General features: G+C 42.4%; 1 protein-coding gene across 1 annotated transcript in view; it reads right to left on the bottom strand.

Moving 5' to 3' along the window:
- Positions 1 to 105: 105 nt before the first annotated feature.
- Positions 106 to 17,650, bottom strand: part of frem3 (Fras1 related extracellular matrix 3) — a 31,792-nt gene continuing 14,247 nt past the window's right edge. The window contains exons 3-24 of the mRNA XM_085459032.1: positions 14,776 to 14,922; positions 13,077 to 13,307; positions 12,876 to 13,001; positions 12,383 to 12,634; positions 9,851 to 10,000; positions 9,555 to 9,764; positions 8,962 to 9,159; positions 8,684 to 8,848; positions 8,128 to 8,310; positions 7,905 to 8,035; positions 5,884 to 6,042; positions 5,451 to 5,754; positions 5,239 to 5,370; positions 4,809 to 5,140; positions 4,009 to 4,201; positions 3,814 to 3,918; positions 3,375 to 3,502; positions 3,150 to 3,284; positions 2,939 to 3,065; positions 2,657 to 2,844; positions 2,412 to 2,558; positions 106 to 1,669 (exon numbers count right to left, since the gene is read on the bottom strand). Coding sequence (XP_085315158.1) covers positions 1,112 to 1,669; positions 2,412 to 2,558; positions 2,657 to 2,844; positions 2,939 to 3,065; positions 3,150 to 3,284; positions 3,375 to 3,502; positions 3,814 to 3,918; positions 4,009 to 4,201; positions 4,809 to 5,140; positions 5,239 to 5,370; positions 5,451 to 5,754; positions 5,884 to 6,042; positions 7,905 to 8,035; positions 8,128 to 8,310; positions 8,684 to 8,848; positions 8,962 to 9,159; positions 9,555 to 9,764; positions 9,851 to 10,000; positions 12,383 to 12,634; positions 12,876 to 13,001; positions 13,077 to 13,307; positions 14,776 to 14,922 — 4,301 coding nt within the window. The 3' untranslated portion in view covers positions 106 to 1,111. The remainder of the gene's footprint in view (positions 1,670 to 2,411; positions 2,559 to 2,656; positions 2,845 to 2,938; positions 3,066 to 3,149; positions 3,285 to 3,374; positions 3,503 to 3,813; positions 3,919 to 4,008; positions 4,202 to 4,808; positions 5,141 to 5,238; positions 5,371 to 5,450; positions 5,755 to 5,883; positions 6,043 to 7,904; positions 8,036 to 8,127; positions 8,311 to 8,683; positions 8,849 to 8,961; positions 9,160 to 9,554; positions 9,765 to 9,850; positions 10,001 to 12,382; positions 12,635 to 12,875; positions 13,002 to 13,076; positions 13,308 to 14,775; positions 14,923 to 17,650) is intronic.

Raw genomic sequence — 17,650 nt, 5'->3', positions numbered from 1 at the left:
AATATGTACCCTTTTTTATTTTTAAGAAAACATCTGTTCTTGTATCTTATATTGTAGAAAATGTCTTTTTGAGCATCGCAAATAAATCTCCCCCCTTTTTTAAAAAAAAAACCAAACAAAAAAGCTGATAAATGACACGTTCATAAAATATTTCTTTTCAGTTTGGCAGTTTAAGTTTACATACATCCAGTATTTGGAAAATTTTCACAAAGTTAATAAGCCATAAAAGTCTACTAATAGTTGGCACATTAAAATATGCTGTCACTTGTAGAAGGAAAAAGTATAGTTTTTATACTGCACTTGTTTTCAGGCCTTGATCAACAAACCAGACAGATTTTTCTTTTTTCAAGTTTCACCAGGGTGTAGTAATACTTTTTTTCCTTTTACCCATAGTCCTACATTGATATGTACACGGATAGGTGTGCATCTGATTTTAGCCACATTTATCTAGAAAATGTAAAAAAAAAAGTGGATTTCTGCATTTTCAAAAGACTAAAATAACATTTACAATCCCTTTCAGTGACACCACAGTAGTACTCTTCTCAGTAGTAGTATTGCAGGCTTCTTATAGAAGGAAAAAGAATCACATCATTCATTAAGCTCAGTTTTGACTAACATTCAGTCCTTTTTGTTCTCCACTAAAAAAACATAATGAACATGGTGAAATACAGCAATTAACAAAAAAAAAAAGACTGAATAGAAAATAATTTGCTTTTATGAGATTTAAACAAGGATGCCATTTACTCACGAGTTACATTACATGCATTTGCAAACACTGGATAAAGAGCGATATTTTACAACTTGGAACCTAAATGAAACAGATATATTTTGAGGGGCTTCTACTTATATCCATGATCCTGCATAGGTTGTAATAAAGGCACGAACGTACAGTAAATTAAAGACAAACAATTATCAGAGATCAGCAAGCCTCATTATTCTGGTGCATTCACTGCCTGTGGGCCCCGAGTACTGACATCCTTTGCTGTCCACAGACTGTTCTGGGCTCTTTTCAGTGCTACACAAGTTTGGCATCGAAGGCACATTGGTGGAGGAGACTTATCAAAGTCCCTTTAATAGAGGACAGATGTTTGAACTGGAGCTGGGCCCACATTTACACCTCTGAGCTGTCTGAGCCACCCCACATGCCTGCTGGGCTGTGACTGTAGCCGTTGTAGGCTGAAGAAGAGGAGGTGGCGTAAGGAGGGTACTGGCTCTTCTTTTCACGCTTCTTGCGCCGGAGCAGGAGAATGACGACGGTGGCAATGAGGCAGGTGAGGAGGATCAGGCCTGCGACGCCCACCAGCAAAGGTATAGTGGAAGTATCACTCGGCTCTCTGCCTGAACTCTCCAGCAGGGGGCGCTCTAAGAAACTGTCACGATTAGGGAGCCAAGGCTGGCGCTGGCTGACCACAATGCGGTCTCTTCGGTCCAGGGCGATGTGCTGGATGTTGGTGCCCCGATTATTTTCGATACCGATGTCTTGGGCTACAGCAGGAGCGGAGAAAGAGGGGGCGGCACGGCGGTGGCGGGTGGAGGAGCGGGGTTGCTCAACAGAGAAGATGCTGTGATGGAGGTACTCTACGCTGCGCTTGCCAATGTTGCGGTTGGCATTTTCTCTGGAGCGGACAGTGTAGATGGTGTGGATGAACCATTCTCGACCAGCAGCCACCTGAAAGCACAAGATGTGTAATTCTCTTTAAGTCTGGGCCTGTGCAAAAACAACTACGGAGGACCAGAAGTGCCAAATTTAAAAAACAAACAAAAAATATTTAATAATAATAATAATAAATAAAGTATTTTATCATTAAATGTACAACCATTAATCCTACTATAATATTTGTAGCATATGTACGCACATATGTCTGTAAGTATCCTACCTCGTTCTTACCGGGTGGGCCAGTCGCAACAATACTTTGCACAAACATTGTCACACATACAGCGATCATTAATATCAAAATATTTTTAAAAACATTTATATTTCCATTTAAATTCGTTTCACCCTTCACATTTAACATATGTTGCTTGTAGCTTTATGGTAACCAAAGCTTGTGTCTTTGATTGAATTTTGTTTGATAAATGCGAAACAAAGACTTTGAAAAGAAGAATTTGAAAAAATATTGCAGGCCGTGCTAGTTTATTCCATCGCTTTTGCATTAATTCCCATATTTATTATCATTACCACTTAAAATTCAGTTTTGTATTATTACGTTATGTGTATTTATTGATTTTTATCAATTTTGATCAATTTCTACTTTAACATGAGGGTGCTGTCATTCAAAGGATCAACATGGAAAAGCATGTCTATGTTTTTCACCATATTTACTTAAATTATTCATTTATTTATGGTTTTTTTGTTTCTTCAGTTTTGGGCCTCCATATATGAACATATTGTATCTGAGAATAATGCAGACCTGAAAAAGTGGAGAGGAAGACAGTGTGAAGCCGTCAGTGCCTGGCTGTCTGATCAAAGACAGAGCTCCTGGTGTGTCCTGCGCCAGTGTGGCCTTAAAAGAAACGTCACCAAATGATGTAGCTTGAGTCTCTGGCTGGGCTTTGTCCTGCAGAACGGCACACACACACAGAAAAATCAGAAACCCCATCTACTTTTTTCACTTCCACAGTATCCAATCATACTTTGTGATCTATTGCATCATACCAGGATCTTGAATCTGTGCAGTAGAGAGGGTGCGTCTGCCAGGCAGCCATACTCTTTGTTAGTGGGGTTGTATTTGGGAACGTAACCATCCATTCCGGTGCAGAGGAAGACTTTCTCAATGCTGCAGGAGAAGGAGTCACCCAGGTTCTGGACTGGATCCACCATCACACGGCCATAAATCATGGAGCCTGAATTGAAGTACAGATGACGTGACATTCCCTGTGGGTCATGGTTTCCCACTGTGATGTTACTTAACACCACTAGATGGCAGCAGTGTAGTACCTTCTGAAAAAGCAGCATCGGTTCCTTCTCCAAATCCCATGGAGCCATCGGACAACCACAGCTCTTTCTTGGACAGCAGGAACATTTGTGTGTTGAGGCTGAACTCGGCTGCCACCGGGTCACTCACCTGCCGAGCAAGGATCATTAAAAAGGCAATAAATAGTGTAAATACAACACACTGAAAAAGCCTTTAAGAGCGATCAGCTCTAACCTGCTGGAAGCGAATGTCCATATCAAAAGTAAGCGGCTCCCTTGGGTGGCAGACAGGAGGGATGCTGAACTCCCCATTGGGTGATGCAATGCAGGGGACCAGCTTCACTGTATAAGTCCCGGAGTAGTCTCGTACCTAGAGGTTGGACAGACATTGAGGAATGGGGCTGTTTGGTTTGCTATTTCTTTACCAGTTGAAGGATGCTTTCACAGTTAAATGACTCACAGCAAAATCAGAGACAAAGCTCCACTGCTGCATGGGCTGGTTGTATGTAGGCTCAGTCCTGACCAGGGCTAGAGTGAACGTCAGCCCAGAGTGGTCAGCACATATCACCATAGATGACACGCTGGTTCCTGAAAACAAACATGTATACAGTCATAAATCTTCACAAATGCAATTTGCCCAACCTAAGCTAGTAACAGTGTCTACTTATTTATAGAGTGACCTTTCACACTGCCTGTGCTACTTGCGGCCTAAAAGTAAACGCTGTTGGGTCATTTTGACATTTGCTGAATGACCTCTGGGTCTTTCAAACAGGAAGACCCCTGAGGTGGAACTCCATAAATAGATAACGACAGGATGTGGACCTCAGGGTAATCAGAGGCGGCTTGTACAGAATGACCCCACAAGATGGGTTTAGGGTGTGTACACTGTACATGCATACCTGGATGAGACATGACAAACTGCCCCCTGAAGCGTGCCTCGGTCTTGAAGTTGACAACGAGACGGCCCTCCTCATTTATACGCATACTGGTGGGGTACATGGCTCCTACGAGTACAGAGGGGAACGTTTTCCAATGAGCGTCACCAATTTACATTTTTCCTCAGTAAAGACTAACAGCGTTGGCTATGAAGATACCTTGTAGTTCAGCTTCAGGTGGGCTGCCAATGCCATCCTGCCACAGAATAGCTGTGTCATACACAAAGGTGAGCTTGAGCTCTGATTGCAGGTCAAAGTGCTGCCAGCCTCCGACAGCCACCGGAGAGTGGAAGACGTAAGACACAAAGAGAGGAACACGCAGGGTGACATAAGACTGGACCAGGTTCAGCACCTAAATGGGCAGGGAAAAGGCACCGTCGTGAATAATACCTATTTCTTTGGGAACTAATGCTAGTGAGTGTCTTTAATCATCCAGGTAAGAAAATCCCAGGAAGTTGATTCTGCTCATCTGGACTTTTTCAGTGAAACACACTTTTTGTCCCTCATCCAAGTGACTTCTTCAATCTCAGCTGGCTGCAGGTTTCTCCAACCTTACAAATGCTACAGTTGCAATAATGACCAAAACTAACACCACTGGCTAACAAAACTGAGCTAACAGCCCGAGCTTCAGTCATGCAGCTGTATCATTTATAAGGTTGGAGAAACCTCTAGTCAGCCGGTCACTTGGATGAATAACGCGACCTCCAGATGAACACAATCAACTTTATGGGGTACTGCTAGCAAGCTAGCTAGAGACAGGCTCACCAGGCAATTCAGCTAATACCAGTTGAATCACAATATCTCATTCATAATGTTACTATATAGCTTTCTGCTGGAAAACCTTGGATCCTGGCCCTCCTGTAAATGTTACAAACTTAAAAAAAAAATTCAGACTGAGTAAAATGTGGTGATTTTAAAACACATTTTACCGTCTTCACTTATTTAACTTTTTTTCCTACCTGTCCATCGGTTCCGATGGATCCTCCACAGTCGTTCAGCAGCTCTGACATGTCATAGTAGCTGGTGAACTCCCAGAGGCAGGCCTCTAAGTTGAGATTCCTGTAAAAGCGCAGAGAGTTGGCTGAACGCATGACAACGCTGTATTGATAGGGCGATGTCTCCCCAATTATTTCAGGGTTCTTTGTTGCGTCTGTGATGAAGCCGTAGCCGGTTTGGATCTCATTGAAGTCCAGCAAATTGGAGCAGCGATGGTTGCCCACACGTGTGCCATCCGGGCTCAGGGTAAGCTCAAAGTTGGACAGAGGTCTTGTGGAGATCACTGGCAGCATTCCTGATGAACGGGCAAAAGATTGTTTTGTTTTTTTTTTGTCACACACATTGGCTATATAAGGGCATATATTGAGATTTGCAACAAAATTTGCCACTTACCGTCCATGTGAGGCATGTGGACTGTCAGTTTGATGAGGTTGGGAAAGTCTGGATCATCTGGACCCGTGTAGCGAATCTTTGCAGAGAAAGGTTCAGCTCCAACAGTACCCGGGATACGAGGCTGACACATACCTGCAAAAGGTAGGGTCAGCTAAACCAGATAATTCTACATCCAGTATTTTGTCTGTAAATCTCTGCTGGCTTCTTCTTACCCTCCTCTTTGCTGATCACAACTATAGAACTGACGAGCTCCAGGCCAGCATCTCCGTTGGCATTGAAAGCCCTTGCTGCACACTGAACCCTAGAGCCGGCTTGGAAGTAGATTGAATCCAAGGTGATGGACTTGGTGTTGGTGAAGAAAGTGTTAGTGTCCACTTCCCTCATGGGGCTGGTTACTCCATCTGATCCGGTGGGAGCGCTGATGAGCCAGCGGTACTGAGTGAGCGTGTCGTTGATGTTCTCCGCGGCACAGATGGAACCCGTTTTATCAAAGTCATGATATTTAGGGTTGCAGGCCTAGAAACAATATGATAAACCTTACATTTTTAAAAACAGCATTACCAATATGTTTTATATAATAATTACTACTGAAAAAGTGCTTTGTTTGATTTTATATTAGAGTAAATAAAGCAGCGTCTCACTCACCGTCACACAAACAACAGGGTATCCATTGGGTGGGTAGGGTCTGTCTTTCATTTTAGATGTGTCGTCATACATGAGAAGGGAAACCACTTGGGGGATGGCAGGGAAAGTAACATCTGCCACACTGTCCATCTCCTCAATGTAAACAATGGCCTTGTTCATCTGGGAAACAGAGAGAAAACGCAGAGTCAACTGGCTGTCATCCTAAACAACTACCCAACACTTTAAATAAGCCTATAGCGCTGCCATTTAGACTATTAGATTATGGGTATCATTAATGTGTATGCATGTGTAAAAAGCACATACTCTAACTCATAATCTAGTGTGGCAAAGGTTTAGAAGTAACATATTTATCTCATTGAATGCTTTGGTTCAAAACAATGCAGTGTGATTAGTCATTACCACAATTTGGTGTACAGTCACTGGACGCCTTATTAGGTACACCTAGCAAATCGAATGATGCAGTTATACTGCGATTCTTCTTCACCTAGTCCTTTGCAACTTTCCCTATGTGTGTTTAATCATTTGTATTTCTAGTTATTAGTTACATGTTTAGTCAGTTCCCTTTCTAGGTTGTCTTGGTCTCATCTGTAAGTCCTCTCCATGTCATTCTCTCTCGTTCTCCCTCTCTCTCAGCTCTGTCATGTCTCTCTCTCGTGTACAAGTTTGTGTGTCTCTGTGTGTGTTTTCTGTTTTATTGTGAGTCTTTCCCTGTGTGTATTAAGTTCTGTTTCACTTCCCCTTGTCATTAGATGTATTTAGTCCAGCTGTGTTCCCATGTGTCTCCACCACTAATCACCCTCCTGTGTGTATACAGTGTCAGTCTCCCTTGTCAGAACATCTGTTATGTTCCAATCATGTATCTTTTAAATTCCTGTCCCTGGATGTCCTCCATTGTGTATCCCTGTTCTGTGCTCCAGTTTCCCTATTGCTATTCCCAGTGTAGATTCCCGTTTATGTTTTGGGTTTTCATCTTCGTTTGTATCTGTTCCAACGCCTCGAAGGGCTCGCTTTCTGTTTAACCCTTCGTCTGCCTTTGTGTCTGCATTTGGGTCCTCATTACACTCATTCAAGAGAGTCTATATGAATTGTAGTCTTACTTTTCTGTTTTTAGCCAACGGGAGTGGCACCTGGTGTGGTCTTCTGCATACCTAAGATGCTCTTCAGTTTCCGAAATACTCAGACCAGCTCATCTGGCACCAACAACCATTTAAATCAAATTTCATCCTTTTTCTGATGGTCGGTGTAAACTTCAGCAGTTTGTCTTGACCATGTCTAAATGCCTAAATGCATTGAGTTGCTGCCACGTGATTGGCTGATTAGATATTTGTGTTAGAAAGCAGTTGAACGGGTGTATTTGTTAAAATATCTGAGGAGTGTATCTGAATGAAGCCAGCCCGAAGAAATTTTCATCTGTTTTCACAAAATTGTCTTTTCAATGCACTGTTCACAAAGAAATACACTCTGAGTAATACTGCAAACACACTGGGTGCTGGAGATTAATAGTTATGCCACAATGGATTTTGATTTGCTCCTAAACATGTTTATCAATCAACTCTTGATAAACAAATTAGTTGTGAATTCAAAACATTGCTATTATAATATCTGCCGTGCAGCCCTCGAGATTAGTTTAATTTCACCGAAATAAAACATTGTCATTTTAAATGATACAGTGTAATTTCAACACACAAATTGTACTGTAATCACCTATTTCTGTCACGTGAGCTGTACATGCCTGCTGTAGAGTATATGGGCAGAATGTCGCCATTCTGTTTATAGGTTTGTCTTCTGTTTGGCTCTGCTGGGACATTCCCCTCAGCATCTCATTCCTGCTTTTTATATATCTGTGGTTCAGGCGTGCTGACAGCATTGCCAGCTGCTGCCTGCTTATTTTAACACAGGCTGACATGACAGGGCTCCTGTGTAGATCTGCAGTACTGTACCCCGCACATACACAACCTTCTTCTGGGTTTATATTTGTTTATGCGCATCTGCTCGTGCATCCCACGTGGCCGTCGTCTCACCTGTATTTCAGCCACCATATTGTCATCAGGCTTCATGTGCACAGTGAAGGCCTCTCTCATCTCTCTCTGACCGTCATACAGGACCTCAATCTCCACAAAGTGTTCCTTCTCGCCCTCCTTGAACGCCACATCTTAAAACACAAACAGTGACGTGTGCAGTCATATCAGGAGGCAGCATGCAAGTTACTTAGTCACTGTGTAGCTGCTAAAACCAGGTTCTCACCCTCTGACATCGGGTTATAATCTTCTCCAGAGGTTGCAGACCCATCCTTTGTGTGCACCCTCACTACTGAAACCTTTGAAGTGTCACCAAAACGAAGAATAGGAATCTTCACTGTGGCCACTTCGCCTTTCACCTGGGGCTCACGCACACTATACTTGATCTCAGAGAAACGGATGATCGGCTCTGGAAGAAAAATTGTATTCACGTACTATAAACATTTAAATGAACATATTTTTTTCTTTTGAACATCTTTGATTTGAACTCAGATTTTACCAAATAACAATGTGGTTTATGGGAATAAGTGTTAAAAAAGGCAAAGGTACTGAGATTCTCGTGTTCTGTTGTTAGCAGATGTTATGAGACGCAGCAAAATAATTGAGCTATTCTATTGTAGTTATTTACATCAGTTTTAGCTAACTTAGTACAAATACACACTCTTTGGCTTGGGCCAGGGGTATCTTTTTTTTCCTCAGCCAAGATATTTGATACATTTTTTCCCACTTGTGCAAATGTTGTTTTATTATTTGCAATATATTTAGTTCCAGAAAACACGTACTGTCTTTCTCATCTGTGATAGTGACCAGTGCTTCCTTCTGCTCCCCGATAGAGGCTCCGTAAGGAGACTTGCTCTTAGGAGTTCCCAGCACCAAGCGGAATTCCTCATCCTCCTCATGGATGGAGTCGTCTACCAGGGTAACCACACATGGCTTTTCACTCTCACCTGGGGAGAAAATTAGGGTACAGAGAATAAATATTATATATATGTATAAATACACCTCAAATGATACATGAAAGATTAGTTTGGGTGGGAGGGTGTCAGAGGGAGGGTGTCACCTGGCAGAAAGGTGATGACTGATGCATCAGTATTGGGCCTTTCGTTATAGTCCATCATGACCTGAGCAGAGCCTTGGCGAGTGTAACAGCGTGCAGTGGATCTGAGGCTGATGTCTCCACTGCGGTACACTGTGGCTGTTACCTCCCCATCAGACTCATCCACCTTGTAGCTTCCTTCCTTAAACTGAACCTTAGGCACTGAGAAGCCAACAAGCAATCAATTACAAGAAAGTCTTCACAAATTTAAAAGAAGATAGTGTTTCATGCTATGAAGAATCCATATTTTTTTAAAGCGATCTGATATTTTTTGTCCTACAATTTATGTGTAAAACCATTTAATAAATGCTTCATAATGTACATATGTATAATAGTTAAGAGCCAGCATATGACATCTTACATGAAAAGTATTCAGAAAGTCTTTATTTGTCCTTAAAGCTACATAACAGTGCGCCAGAGTAGCCATTAAGTCATTGTTTATTTACTGATAATGAACTTTTTTATAAGTAATATGAATATAGAATATCTTCTGAAAAGATTATGAGTGCAGATTTATAAATCCGTACTTTGGTTTGATTTCTAAACCTGATACTCACAGTCAGTGACAGTATCATTGATGGTGATGGTCGTCTTGCTTGGTTCTCCTAGCACCGCATTCATGGGCATCCGCAACACAAGGTCAAAGGTCTCGGGTCCCTCTAGTTCCGGCTGGCCCAAGTCATCCAGGATGGTTACTCTAAAAGTCTGCATTGTCACCCCTGGAGCAAAGTCCAGGTTGCGGCTAATGCCAACGTAGTCCTGTCCAGCTGGCAGACAGAGAAGAAGCCATTAAATGATGGTGTTATTTAATGCGATTGAGTGCTGTGGATTCTGTCAAACGTCTGATTTTTACCTTCAGCAGAAACGGGGTCGCTTTTCCTGGAGCGGATGGTGACGGTAGCGGTTTTGGACAGGTCAGTGCCTGTCCTCCAAACCTTTACCTCGACATAGCCTGAGCTCTCATCCACGATATACTCAGGCTCACCGAAGTACAGTGAAGGCTCTGTGAGAGTTGGGAATATTAGGAAGGGAAATTAGTAAATAATTGAGCCATGATCAGCGGTCAGTATTTTCTTAATGGAAATATTCTGACAAAGTAGTTTCCAAAACCGCATAAAGTGAAGGAAGTAATCTGTGTTTTCTCTACAGGCTCTTAAAACAAAGATCTTTTTGTGGCACAGCATAAGCCCAGACATTTGGATGTTGGCAGTTAATTTGTGAGGATATTTAGACTACATGTTTTGTAGTTCAGGTTCAGGGACAGATTGAAGTAAATAGCTGAGCAAAATGCCCCCATTTTTTACTCAGCACAGGAAGAGAGCTGTCATCCATCTTATCCTGCCTCAACCTTCCTCCCCCACTTATCTAAATCCCGACAGCTCTCTCTGAACTCAACGCCAAAGGGTTGAGGGTACACCTGATGAATAAGCTGTGTGCTTGTATGTGCACAGGCAATGATGGGTAAGCGAAGGGACGTTCCTGGAGTCTGATGACAGAGAAGCTGATAAGAAGCATGGTAAAGGAGGGGAGGGGGGTGGTGGCAGAGACAGAGAGGCAACCGTCTCCTTTGTAAAGACAGAGGGCAAGAATTCAGACCGCTGGAACACATTCATCTCTCTTCACTTGTGTATAAAGCAGGTTTTCAACACACTGCGTCCGGCCAGCGCTCTTAGAGATCTGACCTATAGATAGACGTGGAGATATAGAGGTTCATCTTTTCAGAGCTGATATGTAACAAAAGTCAATAAAAATCTATCACTGTATCTGTTAACCATTTCGGGACACTATGAGTGAATGTCAGATGTCTCAATAATTTCCCTCTCAGTAATTACTACTTGAGGAGAAACGGCAGATCTGCTCTTAAAGTTTACTTAGAAGTCGATGTATGCTGCGAGAGACAACTGAAGCTGAGGGAATGGTTGCTGGGATGCATTCAGCGCCTTCCGGCTTCTATTTAGCACCAAAATAAGGGTGAGAGGGTGAAGTGAGTGCCAACATGGCAACCTTAAGATCAGTGGGAGGAAGATCCAGACAAACAGTAACAATAGAGGCTCGTCGTTGGCAAGGTCCCAAACCACAAGTTTACTCAGGCAGGGCTGATTGTTTAACAGAGACGCACACATTACAGGCACTGAAGCAGATTTGTGGCGCGGTGGTACTTCAGGACCCACCAAGAAGAAGAAGAAGGATCACAATAGAGGTTTACAATAAAGACTCTTCTCTTGTCTCTTCACGTGTCTGGGAATGCACAATGGTTATATTTATATAAAGATCAATTAAACTCCAAGCAAGTGCGAGAAACGGGCGAAAGGCGCGAGAGACGGGGTAAATGTGAGAAAGGAAAATAAATCTGTCATCAATGATTCAGAAAAGAAAGTACAAGAGGCTCTAATGAATGTTGTGATTCTTTCTCAAGCTAATATGTTGAGACTCCTTAGAGATACAGACCACATAGTGCTGGAAAACATGCCAGTCATTTGGATTCCCTGCATAAAAGCCTCCCCCCACCCCCCCTCCACCACCTGCCTTTTGGTCCCTTCATACAAAGGGGTGCCCTCTGTTTCCCCCTGGGCCTTCCTAAATGCCGGTGAGGGTCGCCCGCGGAGCACGGTGAGATTTAAAGTCCTTTGATCTGTCGGGCTACAGTGTAGCATAACATTCACAGAGGTCGCCTTTTCCCCACTCAGCACCTGTCTGCTGTTATCTTGTATCTGACGCCCAGACAGGCTGAGTATAGTGGATAACTGTAGCATAAACACAGCCATACTGTCGAGCCGCTGATGCAGGCGCAGCATCCAGGTCTTTAGGCTTTGGTGATTGTGGTGATCAGACTGTCTGCGCACCTTTGGTGGATTAATAGCGAGCAGACATGCAAATGCAAACACAGAGCAAAGAGACTCTGTAAGCAACAGGATCAAGCACACCTGCCGCCCTCTGTGGCTCTCTAACTGCAGCAAAGGATGTCAGCGTACACCAACAAACCTGGTGACCAACTACAAGAAGCATCTTACTGCTGTGTTTTGCTCAGGGTCAAATACTTATTCCACTCAATGACATGCAAATCAGGTCATAACTTTTATGTAATGTGTTTTTCTTCTGGATTTTTGATTTTGATATTCTGTCTCTCTGAGTTAAAATGAAACTAGCGTAAAATTTGTGAGTGTTTGAGTAAAACTACAAATTCAGCAGGGGATCAAATAATCATTTTCCACACTGTACGTGCAATAGTTTCACGAGGTCCCTCCTTCTGTCTGTAAACAGATGATTGATGGAGATCCCTCTCTTCATCTTCAACTCCGGGTCTGATGCGGGTCCAAAAAGAACGAGCTCAGCTCAGCATACGTTCATCATTATTTTTCTCAAATGATCAAACGCTCCCACTCACCGTCATCGCTGTCTGCCAAAATGGTGACTTTGGCAGACGGGAAGTTGGCGCCCACCTGGCCCCCCATGGGCATGCTGAGGCTGACGTTAAAGCTCTCCTCTTCCTCGTAAAGGGAGTCATCGATGATAATGACGCGACAGGCTTTTTCGCGCTCATCCTTATCGAAGCGCAGCACGCTGGTGTGGTCCTCGGGCCGGGTGATGTAGTCAGAGTAGGAAAGGACTGTGCTGGGTATGGTGCCGGTGGCTGTTCCTGAGGAATTATGGGAACAGAAAGATCAGTTTGCAGGGAAACTAACAGCAGGAAGTCATTGGACTAAAAAGGGGGAAGTAAAAAATAACACAAAATAAATACTAATTAAATAATCAGCCCTACACATGAACATAGAAATGTTTGCTCTAATATATCACCAGTAGTCAAAAGTAATGAAAGAAAAGGTTCCACTCCTGAAATTTCATTTATTTGTGTTTTGATAAAAACAGATTGATCTCACCTTGCTGAGTGTAACAAACTACCAGGAGCTCCTGGCTGGCATCTCCCGAACGTCGCACTGGCACCAACAGCTCTCCAACATCCTCCTCTATCTTGAACTCTGACTGAGGGATGTAGACGGTCGATTCTGTTTTGAAGGAAAACAAATGAAGGCCAAGAACAACAATTTTGTTCAAATAACTCAAAATAACCAGATTCTTACCATCACCAGGGTCCACAATCTCCACCGTCGCGACGTCAGGAAACTCCAGTACAGCCATGACAGGGTCTGACAGCTGTATCTCAAATGTTTCCGAGGTCTCAAAGTCCTGGTCTGTGAAGATTTTCACTTTCCAGGTCGCTGTGGTCTGGCCTGGGTTGAACTGAACCTGCTTCTGGGCTTTACCACGGAAATCCTTGTCCTTCTCTGCTGTGCCGTCCTTAGTGGCAATACCTGAGGAAAAGCATTCCAGTGGCAGCAATATTTTACCCCAGTGCTTCCTCCTGGGGCTTATGTCAAAGTACAGGCTTTCATATTTGAACAGTACACATGATAATTTCAATCTGATGCAACAATAACAGGTAGAATATTCTGTCTGCTGACGCCGCAGAATAAGAAAAAGATAGTTCGAGTTTTACGTTCCTTTGCACAGCGAGTGAGTGGCCAGCATGCAAGCCTTACTAGGAAATGTCATACATGAATTCAACTGAACCTCTGTCACAGACAGGACAGGAAATGGAGCAGCAGTCAAAGAAGAAAACAAAAGCTTTGCTCCTTTGGGGACATGTCTGCAGCGTGAGTGTGGAGTTTTTCTTCGTTTGGCTGCAGGGATAAGCTGAGGATAAGCCCTGCAGCCTTAAAAGGAATGTTTAGAGATTTTAACTAAAGGCAGCTATGGTCATGCTTTATTGCAGGTCTGACCTTTAAAAACACATAAATAACATGAAAGTCTAAAGAGACTTTAAAAGTGGGTAATAATTCATTGTTAAAATGTCAGTTTAATAAAGGGTCGTGTGGTATCATCATCCATCATATCTTTTTATGAGTGACAAGCAAGTGGCCCCTTAGGAGCTAAAAAATAAGGCCATTATGGGAGTACCAAAAACTGCACTTTCTTGAAGGGCCACTTGAAGCTGGCTCTAAAAACGAGTGAGTCCCACAATGCTCAGGATCATTTCCAGGAAAGAGTTTAAATTTAGTCATGTGGAAAAAATGTATCTGGACTTTTTAATGAAGTCAAAGTTATAATCCAGCTTACGTAGCTGATGATGTATTTATTGTATATTTAAAGAAGCTAAAGTAACTATGAGGATGGCACTTCATATAACTGGGGAGGACGTGGGTCAGGAGGTGGAGCATGTCATCTACTACTCAGACGGTTGGTGGTTTGATCTCTGGCTGCTCTAGTCTGCATGCCAAAGTATCCACGGGCAAGATACTGAGCCATGCTCCTGATGCGTTCGTTGGAGCGTGAATGTTGGATAGAAAGCACTGAGACAAAAACGCTCTTATGTTTGTGAATGGGTGAATGAGACATGCTGTGTTTTGAATGCTCAAGCAGACTAGAAAAGCATTAACCCGTCCATTTACCATTATATTGTTACCATTATATTATTGGATCATTGCAGCTGTTGATATTAATTACTTATATATTGGTAGCTTGAGTCAACGTATCTCCAAAATAAGCTACTGAAGCTTTAAAATAAATGTTATGGAGTAGAAAATACAATATTTGCATCCAAAATATGAAGCAGACAGTAGCATAACACATAAAAACCTGTTTATGTCTGCAGATTATAGTAAAAGCAATCATTATGTTTGTAAAAACAAACAAAAAACTCACTCATTTCTAAAGCATACAAATTTAATTAGGTTTCCTGCAGTTAATTAGAAGCTAAATAAATGACTTGTCAGCACTTACTGACAAAAGAAGTTTCTCCCAGGTAGCCTCTGCGTTTCAGCGTCACCTCCAGGAATTTGGCATCTTCATCCACCAAATAGTATTCCCTCTCCAGAGAGATCCAGGCCCAGTTGAGTCGGAATGGCTGGGGATTTAGTTTATTTCCACCTAAAGAGAGGCAGGGGGAAAAAGAACCTAACGCATTAGCATTTCATTTGAAACTTCTTTCCGATGGAGACTACAATAATCTGGTTTGTTCCTATCGGGACTCACTGAGGCATATAAACTGCAATCTGCTCTGGGCTCAAGGATAAAAGGAATCAAAGGGATATTTTAATTTAGGAAGGGAAACATGATAACTTAATACCAGGGCTTCTCTAAAGCTCACTTCACCAGGAGGAGTTGCATTACTTGTTATTTCAATGGATTCTTATCCACGTCTACCTACAGCTCTCTCTTATTCTCAGGCCTCAGTAGGATGCCTGCGAACTCAGATAAAATGGAAATTGTCTGCTTTTGAAAAACTCATAGAGTTTTATCTTTATTGAACTTGCCATGCACTGTTCATGCTCTGTAGCGTTCCCTTGTGAAAATAATGAAGTGGAGTGGGGCATTTCCAGGACATAGAGATGAGTCGGATATTATTAGTGACCTCAAAGAGCATATACAAATGATTACATGTTTCTGGCTTTAAAAAAAGTGAGCACAATTACCCCTTTCTACTAATTTCTGACTTTTTATCATACATTAAGCCAGGGGCAGCCAATTAATATTCCCCAAGGGGCCAGATGAGAAACTGAGATTGTTGTGGAGAACTACTTATGGGTGCGGCCATCCACAACAGTTTCTCATGTGGCCCCTTGGGGAATATTAATTTCTTGCCCCTGTTTTAAGGATGATTTAATGTGTGGATGCGCACAATATGAGCCTGAGTAAATACTGAGTGAAAGAGGCTATCCTCCAAAAGTGAAACACATTTGACATGAAATATCAAAAGGTCAGAGTCATAGATCCCGTCTTTAATCCACACTATCTCATGACTCATGTAATCCCTCTAACTGCCAGTTTGGTTTCTATCACTGACTTAATGCAGACAGCTTCAGAAATATGTCAGCGAATAAGTTCTGCTGCATACTTGGAATATTTTTTTTTTAGCAATGGCAGTAAAATAGCTTAATGCTTTATCCTTGAGTGAGGCGAGCCTGGTGACCTGTGACTTTTGAAATGGGTCAGGCTCAGCGGATTCTCTGGATCAGAGAGGTTAGAGACAACTGGCTCGCTTTAGTTTTGCTCGGCTGGTCACACTGAGAGCAGCCCCGCTGACCTAACTCTGTAAAAAAGTTGCTTAGAGGAGTGAGAGGACTTGACTGAATGAGAAGAAGCAGAAGTTTTTGGGAAGATTTTTTAAAGGTTTGATACAGGTGTCAGAAAAAATAAAACAAATGTGAACTAGACATTACACCAGTCAAAGGAGCATGAACAAAAACAAACAACGGGACAATAGAAAGGAGCCTCTCCTTGTCCTCACACTGAACCACCATTGAGCTCATTTTTGCCTCAGTGAAGAAGAAAGGGGCTGCAGTCTTTATGCTATGTGACCGGGGAGAATGAAAACACTGGGGAGCTGAGTGTGGGTATTCAGGATGGGAAGGGGGCCGCTTCCTCGAACCCACATGTCAGCGCTGAAGCCAAGCCAGGTTGTATCACAATAGAAACGATCCACATGGACCAAAAGGCAGAAGCATGATCAGATTCAGCTGATGTTTGATTGAGTAAGATGAATGTCTGGAAAATGTGGGATAGTAAACATAAATAATCACTTTTCATTTCTTTCTCGAAAACAGAGTGTGGACAACTGAGTTCAAGTTAAAGAAAGAGTCTTATTCTGTTTAGCGTACACGGATGGATACATGAATGCAGGCTATCCTCTTGCGAAAATGGAGCGGCAATGCCTGGTGAGCACTCTGCACCAGGCTCGTGCTCAGGTTTCCCGCAGCCATGGCTAAAAATACAGGAAACAAGTATCATGTCTGTTTTTGCTTGACCCAAATTCTTCAAGTGTTAATAGAATAACGGGCTTTTGAAAACATTCGACTTTGTTGTGTTCTGAGCAGAATCGACTCAGTACCTGCTAAACAAGCAAAACTCTTAAAGACACAGATTTGCTCTCAGCACCCAAGAAGGAAAATGCACCAATTCCAGCCTGATGTACAGTCACACACAGAAAAAAAGACTTGAATCATCAGATTGTTTCTGTGCTGGAAAAAAAAGTGCTTGCTGGCAGTTGGCCCTATTTGGAGCTGATATGAGGAGAAGCTCATTCAGAGTCTCTCATCAGGGCTTATTGAATGAACACAGCAAAGACAAAAAACTGCTATTGTTTTGGCACCAAGCAATCAGGCAGCTTTAGGTTTCTGCATTACTACAAGGAGTAAAACAAAGGGCTTTTTATGAATCAGACCAAGTGTGCTGGGCTGATATTTCACAGGCTGTTGAATAACAAGCATCGAAATTGCAACGACATATTTCTACAGTATTCAAATGACACTGAAAAGTTACATTTTACGACACCTCTGTGACTGTTTCTAGATATAAATATAATTGTACATATATGGGGAAAGCTGGGGACAAATGTAACATGTTTTATATCTTATTACATTACTATCTGAAACACACTACACATGTTGCTGCTGACATGATGTGTTTGCCATCATAAGCAACAAACATTCTAGCTTCATTTTTACATTTTACGTTTTCATTTTTCCAACAGTAAATAACCTGCAGAAGTGAATAAATGCAAATCCTGTACTTTTAAAACAACAGGCCCCATTACACAGCCGAATAACGGTCGTGCTGTGTGTTTCACAGCTCTGCTCTGGGGACGTATAGTGGTGTC

This window comes from Copadichromis virginalis, linkage group LG6, assembly GCF_057382275.1.
Source record: "Copadichromis virginalis isolate Kocher_CV1m ecotype Utaka linkage group LG6, C_Virginalis_male_GT1.1, whole genome shotgun sequence".
NCBI lineage: Eukaryota > Metazoa > Chordata > Actinopteri > Cichliformes > Cichlidae > Copadichromis > Copadichromis virginalis.
The sequence above is the reverse complement of the archived record's forward strand: the minus strand, read 5'-3'. Positions and strand labels throughout refer to the sequence as shown.